Source organism: Phaethon aethereus (genome assembly GCF_964289735.1).
Source record: "Phaethon aethereus genome assembly, chromosome: W".
NCBI classification, from domain to species: domain Eukaryota; kingdom Metazoa; phylum Chordata; class Aves; order Phaethontiformes; family Phaethontidae; genus Phaethon; species Phaethon aethereus.
In genome coordinates this window covers 1909013-1930068 of record NC_138581.1, presented here as the reverse complement: position 1 = coordinate 1930068, position 21056 = coordinate 1909013, and the positions used below count along the sequence as shown (strand labels likewise).

Sequence of the window (21056 nt, the reverse complement as noted above, 5' to 3'; positions counted from 1 at the left end):
AGAAAAGCCTTAGAAGAAACCTGTCACAGAAACACAGACAGCAGTTTGTTTTGACCAACAACACGCTGCCAAAGCTCTGCCTTGTGGCTAAACTCGAACGCGGTCTGACGTTAAGGCTCAGCCACCTCTGAGCCCTGACGGTTGCAGCTTTATCTGGTTTTTGTAGGAGAATACACCAAGACCTAACAAAATAAGTTGATTTTATTTAGTTAACGGCTCTACACACTGTGAAGTTCAGACTTAAGGTACATACAGGCTCAGAACTATTATTAATTATCCAGCTAACTCGGCATTGTTTTACGCATTCTGTGCCTTAACTAGAGAGCATAACAAAACCATTGTTTTTGCCTGTTTAACGGACCATGACTGGAGCAGCTATGTAAATGACCTAGTAATTCAACAAATTTGTTTTGTTTCACAGATTTTCCCACATGTATGCTTTCCAGCTGTAATGCAAATCTACTCCGCACCCAGGCCAGTCGTGTCCCCCGGCAGCACGCCGCTACCCTTAGGTGTACGCTCACTGATTACACGACTGCAAACAACTTGGGAAAATACGAAGATTGTAACTAATTTGCAAAGTCAGGTTTTTTGGTAGTGTGTTTTTTGGTTGGTTGGTTGTTTTGTGTTTTTTGGGGTTGGGTTTTTTTGGGGGTTTTTTTGTTTTTTTTAAAAAGCCTACTGATGGTTTTCCTAGTGGGATAAGATTTTCCAGAAATTGATTTTTCCCTCTCCATGAATATTTTGAGGACATCACTTAGAGGTTTCTTTCAATGCTCAAACAGGTGTGAGCACGAATTCCCTCTGCCACCAATATCAACTCAGCTGGAGAACAGCAGCAGCAAATGCTTATTTGAAAGCCAAACTACGTTCATCTATATAAAGGGCAGAAGCTCATTAACCATTAAAGCGCCTTCGGGATGTTACTTTAAAAGCCATTTCCCTATTAATGTGCTCGCAATGCGGAAAAACACAGCGTCTCGAGCAGAGAAACCCGGAGCCTTGGCGGCCAGCTGCCCCACGTAGCTCTGCGCCATCCACGCCTCGGTCAGGCGAAGCCCAGCAGAGGTTTCCGGGCCAGTGCCGCAGCCCGCTTCACCAGGAACGGCAACTGCCCCGGCCGTGCGCGCTCCCTGCTTTTATCTCGGCGCCTGCCGGGCGCACGGCGCGATTCCCGACACCGGGCTCGAAAACCTCCGGCCCCGCAGAAGGTTGCGGCAGAGGAGGGGGCTGGACTGTTAGCAGGAGGACGTTCCTTTCTGCCTCCAGGGACGGTAACTTCAGGCAGTATTTTGCAAACTCACAATTTGTACTCCAAATACAGATCCAATACATTCGCAGTTCCATGCAAATTTTTCACACAGCTTTAGTCTAGGCCATGCTACGCAGAATGCAACCGTCACACAAAATAACTTATTAAAAATGCTTGGACTTGTTTAAGAACAAAATACAATGGAATGTAAACTTCACTGAAAACTATGTAGTACAAAATAATATTTCAATTCTTTGCTCAGTATGCAGACATTAATTGCCACAGTCTACAGTTTCTATTTATACATCTGCTGCTCGTTCCCAAATAAATGGAAATGTCCTTGTAATTTCTTTTCTTCAGGACTGTACGAGAGGCTGGGGCTGAATGCTGAAGCTCAGAATCCTGACTGGCAGCGCTTGCAAGATTGCCTTGCTGCAAAATACATTAACTCTTGATTGGGAACTGTAACACATTTGTACCTACATCTACAAAATGCTTTTCAGCACGGATTTTTTCCTGTTGATTTTGTTCATACGCAAGTAAGACGAGAGAAGCAGCGGGCATATTCCACAACAAGAAGGGATACATGAACCGGTGTCTTCTACAAAGCGCTTTTAAGGCATCTTTCAAGGCCACAGTAAATTGTGTGATTTTCACTGTGTTTATCTTAGAAAGCTAAAGTGCTACATCTAAGCTCCTCAGGTCTCGGCCTTGACACCCTGCATAGCTGAACTCAAACTGTTGCTCAGGGTTATCCAGAAGCACTTCCACTTTGTTGTGCAGAAACCACTAAAACTAATCCAGAAAAAAAGGCTGGAAGAAATCCCGTCCAGCTGTTCCTGGATAGGGGGAAGGAGGAACACGGAGCCTTATCTTACAGTGAAATTTAGATACCTGTCCATTAAAAGAGCAGAACGGCCCAAGTCTGAAATCCGAACTGTTGCTGTTCTGTATTTCAGTCCTTGGAAATGCATTTACAGACCCCTGCTCTCAGAAATATGCAAGGGGGCACACTTATTTCCCAGATTAGCACCATTTTTAAAGTTTGAAGACATTGAAAACAAGATATTTTGGTTGGTGAAACAATTCTAGATTTGGCACAAAAAACTTGACAGATTACTTTTCCTCGATTTAGGTTGAAAAACCTGCCTCAGATCTTCCCTTCTGTACTCACATGGCGATGGGAAGAATAAAACTTAGGTTGGTGGGCATGTATATCCATGCAGCGTTCAACAGAGGAGCGGTAAGGGGAGTTGAGCGAGTTTAGAAATGAACAGAAACACAGAACCAAAAAAGCGGGATACCAGATGCAGATTTGGAGGGACTACATGCCAAACAAGCCAAATAGCTCAAACTTGGCAGCTGAATTCAGGATTTCAGACCTTTCTCTAAGCAGCCCCAAAGCTCCCCCTCCCACCCCGCTGGCAAGCTGGGGAGCACTGCAGCCGTGGGAAGCAGTCCTACTCGGTGGGACCTGTCTTCTCCAGGCCACAGTGGTATCTATAGAAAGAAACAGCAGTGCTGCTCGCGGCCCCAGCACATCTTCCATCCACGACCACGGAGGCAAGTCAAAGGCCTGCTTGTAGTCCAGCGACACCACACTTCAGCTTCCTTTGGGGACGTGGCAGCCATCGTGCTTGAAAAGGAACTCTGATACCAGTGCCCGTCCCCTCCCCAGAAGTACTGCAGCTGGATCCCTACTGCATGCACCCCAAACTGCCCCATTTCCAGGTGGAAACAAGTATGGTCAGATCACTCCTAACATTTTCCAGCTGGCCGGGGAACACCTGGGTGCTCAGCCATTGGGAGAGCACTCAAGGAGGTGACGCTCCAGACCTTTGGACACGCTCGCCTGCCTCGCATTGTCCATTCGGTGACTCCTCCTAAAGCTGCAGGTGCTGGGTTGTGTCAGCTGCACAAACGTAAATACTTTAAATGAAAACTGGAGTCTAGGATTTCCAGTTCTTTGGTTTCTGAAGGCCTTTCCTGACCTTCTTGGTTGTTACAGTCATATTTTCTGTTGTTAAAACTCATCTTAGTTAATGCTACAGCTAGTCAGACAGATTTTTCTGGAAAAGATAGTTCTGTTCGTGATTCCTGAAAATTCACCTTTGACTGCTTTTTTTGAAAGTTGTCACATTTCTGTATGTCACACAGAACTTACACTTTTCCAAATATAATCATTGTTTCTTTGTTTTCTATCCACCATAAGCTACCAGGCTCCTTCAATACTGCATTGGCCTGAAAAGGCTTGGGGAAATAGCAAGAAAAAAGCAGACACCACTAAAATAAATAAGAGGCCACAGAGTGTGTGTTCCCATGACGTGGATGACCCACACGAAGCATCACAACTGTGATTTCCCAAGTGGTGGCATGTTTGGGTGCCACTGAACACAAAAATTGAGAGACCATCAAACCCTTTTGCATTTCAAATTTACAACTGAAAATTACTGGACAGTTTTTGACATTTCCCTCATGGTTCGTCATGTACCTTCGCTTCTCCAGCTGCAAAACGGGAACCAAAGCCACCTGACATAACAGAGGTGGTGTGAAAAAGAATTAATGTTTGTGATGTGCCAGCCACTAACTGAGAAAATCAAAAATCTGCCAGGACGAAATGTAATCTCATTTTAGGAAATGTTGAAATCATTTCTGCAGAAGGTTAAAAAAATAATAATCAGGCTGAGTCAGATACACAGCATGGAAAATTTCATTCCAAATGTTTATAGTTTAGCAATTGAAAGCAAGGCCTTATAATGCTGTGTTGGGTAAACTTAACTAATCTGCAAAAATTCCAGTTCTACTTATAACAACAGTAACAGAATCAAAGCCGTACAGATTAAAAGCAAACGCCACAGCAGTATTCGTACAGACACAAGTGCTATCATAGCATTAAAAATAATATTAAAAATTGGCATATAAATGGAGTATCCAAGGAACTCTGCATGTTTTCCAGACAGTAATTCGTCACATCTCACAACATCCCTGCAAAATATATCGTGCACGTTCTTCAGGCAGATAAATAGGAAGGCACGTTTGAGCACAAAGGCCTAAGGAACTTGCCAAGAGCACGCTGCGGATCTGCGGCCGCGCCGGGCTCCCCAGGAACCCGGGGACGAGCCCTGCCGCCCCAGCCCCCCGCTCCTGTGCCGACACCGCTCCGTCCCTCCAGCTGCGAGAAAACACCGCCACCTCCAAAGCAACAATGCGCAGAGGAAAATTATGACTTGGACATTTTTAAAAGGAAAATGGAAGAAACCAGAGGGGCAAATACTTGCTTTGTGATACAAGTGCCAGTCTCTGGCAAACGCACGCGCCAGCCCTCCCAAAAGCACGTCACGCAAGCGATTGTGTAAAAGCACAACCCGAAGCGGTGCAGCATTGATCTGAAGCAGACAGCCGGGGGGATGTAGGAGTAAGCACTGTATCTGCTCTGCATTTTGTGTTTAGCAACAGAGAAAACAAACACAAGCAGAGATTTTTGTCTTCCCATACTACAACTTCCTACAACTATTAAGAGATCTACATTCAGTGACCTTATGTCCTTTTAGAGAGTATCAAAGCAGTATCAGAAAAATTAAATGCTGTCTTCTAGTTAGTGGCATAGGAACTTTTTCAGTAAGATACATAAAATCACTACTGCGAACACCAGAAATACTACACATAGAGGGGAGGAGCACACAAACTGTCTGTGCAACAAAATAAGAAAAGTGCTTTTGATTTTTTCTCATTTTTATTACATTCAACAAACTGGACTAAAGCAGCTTTGTGCACCTCAAGGCAAGTTTTCTCCCGCAGCAAGTTTCTCCCTACCATACCCTCCGCTGTGACTGCCTGTCCAGTGGGTGGTGGCTGGTGACCGAAAGTGTTCACAACGCTTTACCTTGTGCAGCGTGCCAGCTTAAATTCAGGGTGGTTAGAGCACTTTGAAGCAACACGAACCTAAATATTCCTGGTAGGCAGACCAAGGAGAGGAACTGAATTATAACGAATCAGCAGCTGTCACAATATGACCACAGTAACCAAATCAAAATATCAACCACTAACCCAGATGAGATTCAAAGGTCACCACACAAGCCAGCAGCTTTCTTCAGCAGCGCCTGAAACCTCAACCTAATCCTTGCAGTGAAACGCTCCATTAAGTTACCGGGGGTTTAGAAGCAAGTTACTGTACATTGGCAAACAATTTCGTGTACTAGCAAGATATCCCAAGTGGTAGGACAAGAAACATTCCCAAAGAGCACACCTGGAAACAGGAAAGGCGATGAGAAGCGACACCTGATGTGCCATACCTGTCGCAGCTATCTGCCCGTGCACTTTTCACTGCTGGGCCAAACAACTACTCTTCAGATACTCTTAAGAGTTGTGGGACTCCAGACACACACAAAGCAAGCTGTGTTTGAGTACATGCGAGCAGTAGTTTGAGGAGTTGAGTAACAGCTCTGCGACTTCTCTGCTCCTCCCCACAGGGCTTGCTCCAAAGCCTAAGGCACAGGCTCCCTGCTAGACACTGGCCACGTAAAAATGTATTTTAAAAACAAATATCTGAAAAATGAAATACAATATAAGCCCTCATTTAAGCACGCTCTGCCTGCAAACATATGTGGTTCACAGGTACGGGTTCAGTAATATCCATCCCCAGCAACAACATCTTTCTTGCCTGGAAAACCACCTCAAGTCAGGAGCAACTCCACTCAAGTCGGCGGTACGCACCAGTACAAAACCAGGTCAAGCTGGATGATTGTCAGGTTCTTTACCAGTTGCCAAGAGAAAGAGGAGCATGGAAAGCAAACTACAGTGTGGCTCTGCAAGTGCCAGCTGCATAACACCAGAGTTTATGGGGACCTTTCCTTGGGGGAGTTTGAAGATCTGCCAGGAAAAGGGAAATGATAAAATACATTTGGAGTAACAGGAGTTGGGAGCTGACCACCCGGGCAGCTTCCATCCATGTAAAGAGCATCACCACAATATTTAGATTTTTCCTAAAAATCACAAATAGAGACGCGCAGTGGTCTTTGTTAGGGCAACGCTTCAGACAGGCAGTCCTCCACGGCGGTGGCAGTGCTAGTAGCCACCGCGCGTGTCCCTGTGCCAGCCAAGGGCTTCCGTTCGCGCACGGCACAGAGGCGGACCTGCTGGCCGAGGCCCTCGGAGGTGCCGAGCGGGAGGGAAACGTGCACGCACCCCAGCAGCCCTCCCTGCTCCTCCAGCACCAGCGCCCCGCGCCCAGGAGCAGAGCCGAACTGCGGAGTAAAGGGCTGCCCCAGCAGGGCAAATTAAGAAGAATCCCTCTCGTTCTCAGAGAACAGTATTAAAGCGTGGCTGCAAAGCGCGGTGGGCTGCGGGAGGCAGCTGAGGGCCCCGGCAGCACCGCGTGTTATTGCACAACGAACACGTTTGTCAAAATCTGTTAGTTGCTTGCCGTACGCTTGCACACACGTTAATCCGTGTGCATAAGAACATCACTGGTCTTGCTTCCAGTTGAAATTACCAAATTTCATAAAAAAAAAAATTTTCAGGGCACTTCGGGCATGGCACTGTGTGGACGCGGCCGTGCTGCCCAGGCCACCATCCAGATCGGCAGCGCCACGACTGGGTCGGCCACGGCTGCGTGAGCCCCTCTGATGGTGATGAACTTCTAGAAACATCAGGGCTTCCAAAGTTCCTGATCAGAGCATAACATGGCTTAATTCTTTAACCGGGTGCCTCTGAACATGTTTTTATAAAACAACCGTTTCTTAAAGCAAGTGAAACCAGTATTTTCACTAAGATTGGCAAAAACAATCAGAGGCAGGAATGAGATTCTTCTGTAACCCAAGGGCAGGCAGAAGAGAGACACTTTTAAGTTCTAAAGACTCAAATTAGAGGTTAAACTTGAAAGCACCACGCAGCCCAGTGGGTTTCACAGAAGTGTGTGGCTATTTGCAAAGCGTCTCTGCGCACTACCTAAGCCCCATGGCGTGAGTTAAGAAGGGAGTGTTGAAATTTCCATGCTTTTTTTGGCTTATATTAGACCCTTTAAAACTGCTGTAACCATGTTTTGTACGTGAATACATACAAATGACTACAAGCTCCAACATTGTCCCATATGTTGAACAACTCACAAATATTTCCCAATATTAGAAGACAAGGCATATTTTAGGGACGTATATTAGAGCTGAAGAATGATATATCGCAGTTACAGCTCCATGTTTTTTTTGGCTCACATTCAAGCCTTTAAAGTAAAGCATTTGGTTAGTTCATTGACAACTGCAGAAGAAGGGTGTGATCTTGGCCAAGCATAAGCATTACTAATATTTTTACATCATATATTTACTTTAACCAAACTCATTTATCAACCGTAATTAAAGAAAGTAGCTATCATTCACTTACAAATAATTACAGCCTCTCTTCATACTGCTATGGTGTCTGCTGCTAAGCTTAAATGATTATTCAGGGGTGTCAAAACTTTCTATCATGGGGTGTGGGGTGGAAGGAGGGCCCTTGCCAAACGCCCTGGGCAAAATCTCACTCCTCTAAAGGAGAATAGGCTGCAACTGCCCTCGCCTGAAATCCAGGAGTTTGCGGCTCACAGGTCCCAGCAGGCAGCGATCCATCATGCTCCAAAACAAACAATGGCTTCAGTGTCCCTCACCAGTTATTTATCTGTTCCCTTTTGTGAACATGTATTTATCATATTTTCAGAAACCCTCTTCTACTTTAAAAGTCCGGTTCAGAGGATGTCCTGATTTCCTCTACCAACTGGTCACATCTTTGAAGAGGAACGGCTAAGCCTTAGGAAACGACCATTTACCTCTTTCAACAAATATTGCAGTTACTGCATCCAAAGTCATATCCCTCTCACAGCAAGAAAACACAGTCTGTTCAGTAAACATCAGCGTACATTTTTGAAATTGCATGATAGCTTAAAAAAAAAAAAAAAACCAACAAAATCCATGTTCCCACCCTTATGCCAACTACAGTCAACCCCCAAAAACGAGGATGAGGGACTTAAGCCCTCAGAATTTTATTTCTGGTTCAGTTATTCCACTTTCAAGAACACGGTCAAGTTAGGAAATTTGATTTCTTACTTTGTATTCTGGAATTGACAAAGGGAGGAGAGAGATTGTCATGCGACCCAAGGTCTCTGCTCGCCATATGATCATAGTGAGTCCCATCTCCATAGTTCTGTTAACAAATTGGGAAAAAACACAATTTTACAAGTTTAAATGGCATTTTCCAAAACCTACAGGTCCGTATTTCCCTTCTAAGTTTTAAGTCATCTCTAAGAAATATTGTTCCCTTTATTGTTTTCCCCTATTGATTCTGCTGGAAGTGATATGTTCCAGCAACATTTTTAAAGCTGTTTCAAATTTTTATTTCATTAGTAATTGACTTCAGTTTGCTGTGTGTGGATAACCCTGAATGGGTGACTGAGACGAGGTTTCTGGAATTTCGTGCTGTGCAGTTCAGTGTAAAGCCCTCTCTTAGCATAAAAGTGTTCTTGCCCATAGCGTAGGCAAGAACAGCAAAGGAACACTTCTTTTATTGTTTTGCTTTTTAAATCCATTTTTATATAGAAATTTGCCATCTTAATCACCTCACTGCTATATACATGCACTGGCTTATAAAAAATGTTTTTTCCTCAGTGGGTGTGGAAAGTTATTTCTCACTGAAAATATAACCCTGCATAGCACTCAACCTGCGTGCGTGCAATCCTGCACGCGGCAAGCGAGCGGCAGCGACCCCCTCTTGCCCCGCACAGCCCGGTTACCCCTCAGTACTTGCCTGGGGGTCAGACAGCATCAGACGCTACTCACAGCGTCAAGGACGTACAGAAATCTTGCCAGGATCAGGCCCCTAGTTTTTGAAACAGTCTTGGTGTAACCTTCTGCTTTCAGTCACTCAATTAGTAAAATCTTAAATTTAACTACAAATAGTGGCCAAGCACAGCAGTTATGTAATGTTTTGTTTCTTCGGTTCAGAAGAACTCACAAGAAACTAATTCTCCCAATGTGGAAATACCATCATCATTTTACAAAGAGGGAAAGAGAGAGAGGTCAGGCTGTTTGCAGAATAACTCTGCAAGTTAATGCACAGTCTTGATTGAAACTCCAGAATTCTTCCCAGGCTCGTGCTCTTTTCTTTATATCTCAAAACTTAATTGTACACTCACATTCAAGTTTTTGCATGCATAAATAATTGTGTGTGCAAATTCAGAATTTACTTTTCAAAACATTTTTCCCTAGGAAGCAATACAAGTGTCAAGTAAAAAAAGGGGGTAAAAATAAAACTGACAGATGTGAGCAGTAATGACGTAATGGATGCTAAGCAGGATGGAATAAGAAAAGGTGTTGGGCTTCCCTCCCTCAGCGGCAGGGCCGGGGTCCCCCCGCCACACCATAAATGGGGGACCCCCCTCGGCTGCCCGCGGTGCGGTGCAGCGCCGCAGACATCCACTTAAAACCTCAGCTGGCGTAACGTCCGCCGTGGGCAGGACCTGCCCCGAGGGGAAAGGACGGACCGAGGATGAAGAGGGCCACTGCATTTCTCCTTGCCAGACAGATACTCGAGGGCACACAGCTCCCGGCAGCACTGCTCGCAAGCCCTGATCCTTCATGTTAATTAGAAAACAATTAAAAAGCAATTTAAACAAACTGTTTAAATAAGGGCATAACTAAGAGCGAAGCCACTTTTTGCCCACGTAAGTGTACTTCATGCATTTGCAGGAAGTAAACAGGAACAATCATCTTGGTACTGAAGCACAAGCCGTGCCCAGCCCCGAGGACGGGCGACGCTGCGACACTCCGGCCGGGGATGGCTCGCGACGACCATCGACAGGGCTGCCCACACCGTGCTGCTTGGGAGCGGCAGCGGCTCGGGGCGAACCGCACAGCTGCTCTGCTGGAAATAGCGTTTCTTCCCTACCGAAGTAACCAGCATCCTGATCCTGAGGTGTCTAAAGAATTTGGATAACCATCCACAGCCACAATTGAAATGACTGCCTCCAGCTGTCTTGCAAATCCCAGCAAATGCCGAGTATTGCCGCGCCAGAGAGCGGCTCGGTGGCCGCGTTCCCCGGAGGGGGATCCCACTCGTAGGTGCCTTGGGGTGGAGGCAGCCGGGCTACCTGCCCCGGACCTCATGTGGTGCAAATGCTGGGGGGACACGATGAAACACTCTGCTTTCGCCTGCCCGGCTGCCACTCCCGCCCGAGGAGGAGGGTTTGAAGCCTCCTCCCGGGAGGCACGGAGCAGCTGAGGTGCCCCAGGGGAAGGGCAGGAGCACAGCCCCTCTCCAGCTTTGCTGCCCTGAGCGCGGGCCCTGGGGTGGCCGTGGAGGGGCCGGCAAGCTCCCGCACGGGGACGAGCACTAGCCCTCTGCTGAGGTTTGGTGACACCCGCAACCCCTAAAAAAATCCAACTGCAGAAAATGAAACATTTGGCAACGACAGCCCTGCTCCACCTGCGCTCTGGGTGGTGGCAGTGGCTGATAGGGCCTAGCGAGAAAAAACGGTTAATTAATATTCTCGCTACCTGGTAGCGGTAGCGGAGCAGATGCCAAATTCACTCACAGGATCAGGTTTGAATGTTAAAAAAAGGCAATTTTAAAGAGAAGACAGGCTACAGCCAACTTTGCATGCCCATTTTTCAACGCGATCAGGTGTAAAACTCGTATTTAAGATCGTAAATTTACATATGCAGGAAGTCTGGTTTGGGGAAAAAGATTAGATATACTTACCCTGGATGGACTAGGATGTCCTGTATTCCCCCAGGACCCTGAGCTAGTTCTGTCTTCTACATCTGGGGACAAAAAAGTTCTTTAGGCTTTATTGCAATAATTCTTTCCTTTTGTATAGGCACTTTTAAATTAATGTTTCAAATTAATCTCCTGTTGCCTTTAATTAAGAATCAGGCACAGGGCTACTACGATGGTAGTGGCTTCTGACCCACTGCTTAAATTAACTCATTTAAATTCACAGCAGAAATGAACCGGACCCTCAGGAACCTGAGGTCTGAACATAAAAATTACTGCAGCGGCTCAGTGTTTCTTGACACTTTAAAAAGTGACCGCACTGTACCAGTTAAAGTCCTGTCAAAATCTCCAGCACAAAAATAGGTATTGTCAAACAGCAAAAATAAAGCGTGACAGAACAGACGAAACCTCGTAGAGGTTACCTTAGAGTAAGGCATGTTTGGGGTGCCTCACCACCTCATCTAGGCTTCTACTGCAGAAAAGCGTTTAAGAACATGTTTATATCTCACAAAAAACACATTTCTGAAGCTAAGCACAGAGGGGGTATTTCTGTTTTTTCCTCTATTGTTTGATAGAAAATTCACTGCAATCCTTGAGAGACTCTCCAGTCACTTCAGACAGCCCATTCAGGCCGCTTTTCACCATTTTTCCCCTCCCTTTGAAAGGGTATCTCTAGGAATAATACGTCCCATGGCATATGTGCCAAGAGGTGGCGAAACCTGCCGCTTAGGGTATGGACCAAAGAACCAGGACTGCTACAAGCTCCTCTTAACTGCAGCGACACACAGAGATGTCGCAGCCTGCCATTTTCTTGTGTGCATTTTACCCGGGCACCGAGGGGACAGCTTGACAGTCACCCCAGGAAGGCGGGGTGAGCTTTGCTAGCCAGCCACTGCAGCCTGCTTCCCCGTCACGGCTTGCAGGGGGCTAGCTAGACTGCAACACTACATCTGTCCTCAAGAAAAGCAGGTCACAGACACATTTTGCATATGAACGCTCTCCACATTTCACAATTCCCAGTATTTTTTCTCTGATGCAACTATTCTTATTCTACTTCCCTCAAGACTTTCCCAGTATTGTCAATTAAGCCAGTTTATTGTTACTATAACTTCCTTGTAACGCTGTATTTTCTTTCAAACATGGAGCCTAAAAAAAACCAAACAAAAAAATCCCCAAACAACAAAAAACCCACAGTAATTTCTTCCAAAAACACCCCAGCTGCCCAGGGCTGTCTCTCTCGGGTACCCTAAGCTATGATGTTCACCTCCAGGATGGCCACGCGACTTCTGAGGTTGCACCAAGGCCCCAAAGAAGTCCACCAACCCAACTCCGCAGGCTACCGCTGAGGTAGAAGGCAGAAGATCCTCTGCAGCGCGCTCAAGTACGCCGGGATACGCTTGCACAACCGCTGCCATCATGAAATCTTTACTAAAATGAGTTGGGAGTCTCCTGAGACCTTCCACTTGGCTAAAAACTTAATGGCTAAACGTAACACCGTTTCAGACAGACACTTGTGCACAGGTTTAATGGAAGCCTGTGAATAATTCCACTGAAATCATAGTTCACTCTCATGTTAATTCAAGTAACTGAGATCACTCATGCTTAACATTAAGCACATCCTTTAGTGCATCGATGGACAGGACCATACCGCTTAAATCCATTACTTTTTTACTTACACTATGTTAAACATCAGGAAGTGTGATTGACATTGATCTACAACAGTATTATTGCACATTTTAGTGCTATTTTCCAACTTACTCCTGTGTACCCACTAGCATCCTAATGAAATACTAATATTGCTTGCCTTTTGCCATGCACAAACCGTAGCTTTAATCTAATTGGAAAAAAATACATATTTGGTTTTGCTGGCTAGAGAAACTTTCTCTGAGTGTTGCCGAAGACTACACACAGGAGCGCGGTATTCCCCTTTCCACCTGTGCATTGGTTCATCCAGGCTTCCAGGTTCGGTGGGAACTTCAGCTGTCTGAGAAACAGGTATGGTCATTAGCACTTTATGCTGGTGCTGCGACCAAAACTGGTTGATTTCCAAGATTAAAAAGAAAAAACAAAACAGCCCACACATTTGTATAGTTTAATACTTTCCCCCAATTACAGTTCCTATTATCTCAATAACAGATGAACGTGTTAATAGCACAAGACACTCTTAGGTAAATATTTAATTAAGCTCCAAAAAAAGAAAGAAAATGTGTATCATTTACCTGACAGATCAGATCAACCATTCTATTAGGTTAATTAGGCATATTTTTAAAAATCATTTGTGTTATGTAACAGGCAATTAACTCTGTAGAGCCCCGATCCATTGCCTGCTAAAAATCAGTGGATATTACCCCATTGGCTTTGATGGGCATCGTCCCAACCTCCAAAAGCACAGCTTCCAAAAACCCCTCCGCGAGCAGAACAGCTCAGCCCTCGGGAACAGCACGGGGGGGAGCGGGTGGCAGCTCTGCGCCCGCCTCCCGAGAGGTGTTAAGCCCAGCACCCGCAGGCTGGGCTTCAGCCCTGTCCTGCCCTCGACGCCCTCGCGCAGACCCACGGGGCCGCTCGTGCGCGTGTCAAACAGAGAGCGAAGGACACAGCAACGCCAGCAAAGGGCTCTGCGCGGAGCGACGCGGGGCAAGGCTGCGTTATTCACACAGCTCCCTGTTCAAAACTTCATTTATTAACGTACCTATTTTCTGTAAAAGTCAGCTAATCCAAAATAAAACATGTTATCAAGGCCCCTTACGCTCGCTCACGGCCAGCGATGGGAGCAAGATTTACATGCCAACAAAGGTTTTCAGATTGCTATACTGTACATTTTAATTTACATTTTAAGAATATAGGTGCCGTGGTCTTGGGCACTTTAATGCTCACCTAAAATAACACACTTCAGGGCTGTGTTTTGAGCAGTAACACTTCTCTTGTGCTCAGTGCCCAAGAGGGACAGCACGGTGGGAGAGGGGCATCCCCACATGAGCCCAGGCAAGGGGCGCGCTCGGTTGCTGAGCTCTTTCCTTTGGGAGCCCATCACCCAGCTCCAGCCAAGGGTCTTCACTCATCCCCTCCACTGGTGCTGGGCTGATACGTGCAATTTAACCCACTCATGGTGACTCCCGAGTCATGCTCTTCAAAAAGCTTTTTTTCAGGCACAGAGAAGGGGCACCCACACTCCCAAAGATGCCCGCTACTTTCCAGCGGCACACGGAAATACTGGCTTCATGGCCAGCCACTGGATGGTCCCAATGATGTGAAAGAAACCGCTTATAGTTAAACATACATTTTTGTGGTGAGCTGAATTCCCACCGGCTGTCCTTTCTGGTATTCTTTGCTGCATTATCCCTACCCCTCCCTCAAGCTAAGCATGCCAATGACCAGAGGGCACTATCAGATGCTTAAAATAACACAGGAACAACGCATACCTCAGGGCTGGGGTATTCCTCTTCTCTGGGCACACCAAACATTAACTCAGACAACAAGTCCTGCCTAGGCAGGAGGGACACTTTGGGGGATACGTCAGGGGAAGACAGACATCAAAGGTACACAGACATCATTCTACATACCCAAATACACTATAGTGGGTGGAGGTTAGGAGGCTAATGTCACAGGACAATTCGTAACATTTGCCTAGACTCCAAAATTTTTACCAGTCTGAAATTTGGCTGAAAACTCCTTGCACTCTACCTTGCTTTAATGTGAGTCCATATAATGCTCAAGTTCTTCCACCAAAGTTCAAAGTTCTGGACTCTGATCAGAAAATGACAAGCAATGGCTCTTATGTCTTATCTTCAGGGGTTGCATCTTAGCTTTCGACCAATTTTCTTTGTATTTAGACTTAAATGTGCAAACTACACTATATTACTCTGCAAAACATCAATGAGAAGGCTTAATTAAGTAACACTGACAGATAAATCCATTTCTTTCACAGTAATCAAATCAAAGCAGGTTGACATAACACAGGAACTTAATACAGTTATTCCCTTGTAATTGGAAAAAGGCCCTTTGCTTCTCATTAAAGCAATCTTCTGGGTATTGGCATAATAAGAAGGCTCAGGGCTTTAATACTGCCCTATAAAAGCCCCAAGATACAGACCCCTTAAGCAAACATGCCAGATTATCTAATTCCTTGATCACAGTGGAACATGTAGTTATTGTTTTAAACTACTAATTCTTTATCTCAGCTACAGAAAAAAAGAAAGACCTTGGTCTAAAACACGTATCACGAAGCTCTATAAAAATGCAAGCTCTAGCTGGGGAAAAAAGATGTATTTTCAAAAAAAACCAACCATCAAACCCTAGATCTTCAGCTGGGAAACTGAGAGCTTAGCAAGATAAAAATTGTTCTTTGACATAAAAGGCTATAAAGAGCAAATAATAAAATATAGTTTTATTGCACTTGTGAATTTGCTGGAAACTGGCAGCGGAGCTAGCCAAAGCCTTCCCGCTGTTGCCGTGTTGGTACCACAGCTGTCTCCCACTGCCCCCGCCATCACCACGCAGAAGGCAGCAATTGCCTGTGAACCCTCAGAGAGACACAACTTTTCCTTCGGCCTGCAAGCAGATTCGGAGCGTCAGGGGAGCGGGTTCAGCGCCCGCGTGATGGGTTATGCCGTGCACAGAGCTCTCAACTGCTCCACGTGGCCAGGAAGGGGTTATGTGGTGGGGTACAGCACTGGAGTGCTCGATGAACAGATGGGCATCTGCACCTCACATGCGCGCTCCTTGTCTCTTTTCCTCTCGTTTACAAGTATTCTCTTAGTGTGATCCAGTGAGCTATCGACAGTCAAAAGCCAGCTAACTCCTGTCCCCCTCTACCCAGCCCTCAAATCAACAGCACTTCTCCCTCAGCAGAAAAGAAAAACACCTCACTAATTACTACCTAGTTAATCTAGCCTAGTTTACTAATAATTCAGTACGACAGATATTGCAAGAAGGTTTGTAAGCTCCTAAACCTAATTCCGGAAATTTATTATGTACCCTGTAAGTACGGCCACTTAGCTAATTAGGACAGTGAAACCCTAATGACACCAAAGTCAATGCAAAATTCTCCAGTGACTTATTCTCAGAACTTGGATTTATCCCAGAGTGCCTAAACTTGAACACATATGTAATTTTCTCCAGAACCTGGCTCCTGTAAATTAACCTCACTTAATCACAAGCATTAGGCAATGTGACATTACAAAAAGCAAATCATCACCGACAGCTTCGGCCAGTTTTTCAGAACACGATTCATACGTGATTAATACAGTGTGATTTAAATAACTAAAGCTTCACTCAGCATCTCAAATTCTACCTAGAAGTACTGAAACGGGCATTTAAATGGAGTCAAACCACTCTGAGCATTTTAAGCAAAGAACGTGGGAAACGCATATTCAACTGAATCCAGAAAAGATGTTCAGTGCTATAGACCAAGATTGGTGGGATTCATATGATCTAGGGAAAAAAAGTATTGCAATCCACATTGATTACACCCCTGTTTTGGAGGGTAGCGCAACTTCAGCGAGGCCACTAATGCTTAAGGACATAGGGAGAAATCCAGAGAATTGATTTTGGGGCCAAAACCTGCATTTCTACAACGGAACGAGTTCCAGAAAGGCTGGCAGCTTTCTGTTCCAGAAAGCCAGCTAACCCTAAAAGTACTTTTCAGCAGCTTGCAGAGTTCCGCTTCTTGCACCAAGGTTCCCTTGACAACTAAAAGAAGGGGGATGCTTTGGGAGCCCCCACGCAGGGCACGAGGCTCCGAGACCCTCCAGCAGCAAGGGTGAGAGATGCTCACGCTCAGCCCAGACCTCCTGGTGCTCCCCATCTGTTAAGTAGACTCCAAACATGCCCAGCAAATACAGACAGGAGCGAGTTAAGCAAAAACACAGCGATACCATCACAGTCCACCGTGAAGGCGGAGGTCTGAGCACTCCAGCGTGCAGGCGATCACCACTGCACCTCCACCACCCGCCTGTGCTTTACAGAAGCACCAGCCTGATCCTCAGCTGTCTTCAAACAGCCTCCGTGCTCAGGATGTCAAATGAATAAAGGTGATTAATACGCACCTCCCAGCTCCAGAAAAGGAAAGAAGTTCAGAATTAGGTGACCTGAAGGGCAACCTACTGCCTAATATATGTAATTTCAGATTACTTTCACGGCAGGCCACCAGCTCTGACATGCTGTGTGACTCTCAGGCCAACACCTACTCTATTTTAAGGGGCATAAACTGGAGGCACCATGTAAAGCTGCTTGACCTTGGTTGTAATGCCCAGTCCCTTGAACTTTCTTTAGCAGAAGTTTCACTGAATCCCTTGAGGTGCTCCCAGAGACTTTAGAAATAGAAAAATTAATATTTTTTCTGGAAAAAAAATACCCCAAGCCCACAAAAAACACCAAACTCCTCTTTACAGGAATAATCCAAACAAATACTTAGGAAGCCATCCAAAACTGTAGTAATAACACAGGACAATAAACTAGATGACTCTGGAACATAATTTTGTTTGAACCTCCCACCACCTCCAATAACAAATTTGGGCACATACATAAAATCTTAAAATCACAGGCTGGAAAATTATATTCTCATGCTTTACTCTGGTAAACAGCAACACAGACATCACAGGCATTTTGCACTATAGAGAGTTGGGAGAAAAAAAAAAAAAGAGACTCAGACTAGCAAAAGTAACTAAGAACTGTTTCGAAAAAAGAGGTGCCATTTGAAAGATGATACATATGAAAAACCCAGGTAAAAAGAAGTATGGACCTGGTCTTAGACACAGTAACAGCAGTCTGGCAACTAGGTGAACTAACAGAACAAAAAAAAAGTCACAGTGGTGGATCTTGTAATTTTGTAGCAAATCTGATTAGGAATGTGGATTTCTCCACCATTCATACATACATGCTGCTTAACTATGCATCACATGGGATCAAGCTTCCCACTGGAGTGAAGGGAATGGGAGGTTGGGATTTGCAGCAGGAGAGTGTTTCTGGTTCCCACCATCGGACTGAGCAGTATTTTGAGCAATTTTGTGAGAAAACAGGCATTCAGCTGGCATCATACTCAGTCTGGCATTATTCAAGGGGGGGAACTGAGGATGTTTATTAAAGCACACAGATCACTACCCCAACCTTTCCACACAAAACCAGAGCATGCTCACAACCTCTTGCCATACCCTATGATGCTTTCTAGAGCGTGAAGGTGTTTCATGGTGAACTCCAAGAGCCTTAGCCTCACTCCACCTTTCCAACACCATCATCCCAGCACATGTGTAAAGACGCAAAGGAAGCAACCTAACCACTATGCTCATACGCATCTATCTAGCTATCTATGAACTTTTCTAGATGTTCAAATAGTTCAGTGAGCAGAAAGAGCAAACTCAGTTTTCACTGGCTAAACCTCCTTGCTATGAAGGGAAAGGGGTGAAATTCTACTTCCGTATGAGTTTTTCATTTGATTTCAATCAAGACTATAATGTAGTCTTCAGTATTTGCATTCCCTTAATTTAGAATAAACAATATTTCACATTTAAACCAGCAACATTCAGAGAAGCAGCACAATCAAAATCATGACATTTAACAAATGTCCTAATAGAGGTGCTGAGCGAGCAGCCTGTACTCAGAAGTCTGCCTGTGAAAAATTTGGCCTTTATCTACCATGTTCAGAGCAAGAAATACAGAATTATGTTTCTTTAACTCAGTCCATGCCATATTCTTTAAAAGGACCTGAATAAACTACATATCAAGCCAAAGATAATTCTTGAAGAATGGTCATTTCATGTGCATAAGTGCAAAGTAGTATTTATTGATATAGTTACTTGTCTTTGTGGATCTAAAATAGAATTGCATTAACTAATTACAAAATACTGTAACAAACTTGAAAAATATTTTAACATACAAGAGCATTAAAATGACTTTTTAATCTTTTGTGAATAATCAGAGCATGTATTTCAGAGAAGCCAAGTGCTGAGTTCCTGAATTTACCTATAAAGCATGTGGGATCAGTTGTGGAAGACCAGAGTGAAAGGAATATCTTCCAAATGCTCACTGGTGAACTCAAAGTCAAATTCAAGATGACTTTCCAAAGAAGAAAGGTAATATACTGTACTCAAATTATTGCATTTGCTTAACCTCCCCCCAAAATGCTGTAATGTATTTGCATTGGGAAAAAGATGCCAAGGAAAATGGTGGTTCCTTCCCACAGCGTGACTCCAGCACACGAAGAGTGGGCGTCTTCTGGACACCGCACTTGTGTCAGGCAAGCCTTTCTGCTTCAGCGCCAAGGGTAGCTGGTGACATGCACCAGCCTGCCATCCATCACAGGCCAGTGCAGGTGGCCTGGCAGTCTTTCCCGGCCTTGACCTCTATAAATCTCCCAGCCTTCACACCCTGCACACCCATCTCCCCCATCCATGCCTGCTTGCACAGAGGGCTGCGATTCTGAGATGGATACAGAAAGTCTAGCTTCTCCAGAAGTAAACAGCTGAAGAGCAGATGAAGAGGTAACTGGAAGAACTGAACAAGGTCCAAGCCTTTGTCCACCAGAAGGACTGGGCTAGCAAGGGCTTCTGGTTCAGGCCATCATTTCATTTGTACCACCATAAAGTCAGGGTAACATGTTGTTACACACTGTGCTCTCCCCAGCAGACAATCAGATGGCACAGAAGACACCAGAAGGACTGCAAACGAAAATCCAGCAGTCACAGCGGTATGGAAATATGGCACAGGAGCACGGAGAAGGGTAACCAAGCTGGCTAAGAGGAGCAGGAGTGACAACTGAGGAGGACAGGAAGGGGTAGCCTACACTTACTGGGGAAAGGGTGTTCAGAGCTATAAAAAAATCCCCCCCCCGGACTGGCTTTTACAGTACCAGTTTGGGTGACAGGGGAGAACAAAAGGATGCCCCCCACCCTTGCCAGCAGCAGATAACAAGAGCAGTTTGCCTTAAAGGAAAAGCTAGACCCTGTTTTTTTTTTTTACCACATTAGCTCAAAAAAGCTGATGGCTGTTCTGTTCCTGGGACAGCGGGTGCTCCTTCATGGACCCAGACAGAGTTGGGGTTATTAAGGTGGGTTCGTGATATGGGCTGATCCCTGAGGGGTCCTCAACATTGAGATCTCTGAAGAAAGTTGTTTGGAGAAAGATAATGGAAAGAGTGTGAATTACAAAACATCAGCTACTTTTTGTATAATTTTAACACAGAGAATCAAAGATATTCTTATATGCTAAAAATATATTAAAAAAAACAAAAAATCTGCTAAAATACTGAACATGTGCAGCAAGCAGTGGTCTGTTTGCAAAACAGGTTTTTCACCCCTGCAGTAATTCAGCCAGTGTATCTTCACCTGCATCAGTAAACCCTTTCATGCTAACCCTGAGTACTTTCCCCAGAAGAGACTGCCAACCGTGTTGATTTGCTGACATGATCTAAAACACACAGAATAGTAAATGGAGACAAATGTCTTCAGATTTGAATTTTATCTTCAAGGGGGGAAAAAAGTATATTAAATAGTATATTAACCAATGAAAGTAATTTTAGATGAGATTTAACAGTCAAAATATCCTCAAATGAGAAGGACTGAGATCGCTACACGGAAGAGACTTTTTGTACACATGCCGCACTAACACATGATTAGCATTTCTCATTGTATGAATTACAGTTGTGTCGAAAAGGAGAAGGGTGGGAAAAATCCTAGACTCTAATTATGATTATCATACTTAGACAAGTGTGATAAACAGAGACTTCGGGATCGCTATTTCCTCTTTGTGCTCTGAAGCACCTTACAAACAGTACATCAGATACTGCTCATACAAATTAAGGTAAACACACTAATTTTGTGGATTGAGACTTTCTCTGCTGTTTTGTTTTCCAAAAGATTTTTTTCTTCCACTCAGAGTATTATGTTTAAGAACTACATAAAAAACGAGCTCAACAGAAAAAAAAAATGACAAAATACAGACGAGCAGCTGATCAAGGGAAGAATAATTTGGTAACCTGGACATTTGGTAAGCTAAAGGACTGGCAAATTTAAAACATGTATCCATTGATGCAGCCTTTTTTTTAAGATTTTGCTCTAAGTATCATTAGGACATGATA

At 44.7% G+C, this 21056-nt stretch overlaps 1 protein-coding gene across 7 annotated transcripts in view; it reads right to left on the bottom strand.

The window, feature by feature from the left end:
* LOC309415078 (transcription factor 4) overlaps window positions 1-21056 on the bottom strand; it is a gene marked incomplete at its 3' end in the record, with an annotated part of 234114 nt that overhangs the window by 148596 nt on the left and 64462 nt on the right. For all 7 annotated transcript variants that reach the window (XM_082012483.1, XM_082012485.1, XM_082012488.1 and 4 more), the window contains exons 3-4: window positions 10973-11034; window positions 8323-8419 (exon numbers count right to left, since the gene is read on the bottom strand). In XM_082012483.1, the coding sequence (XP_081868609.1) occupies window positions 8323-8419; window positions 10973-11034 (159 nt within the window). The remainder of the gene's footprint in view (window positions 1-8322; window positions 8420-10972; window positions 11035-21056) is intronic.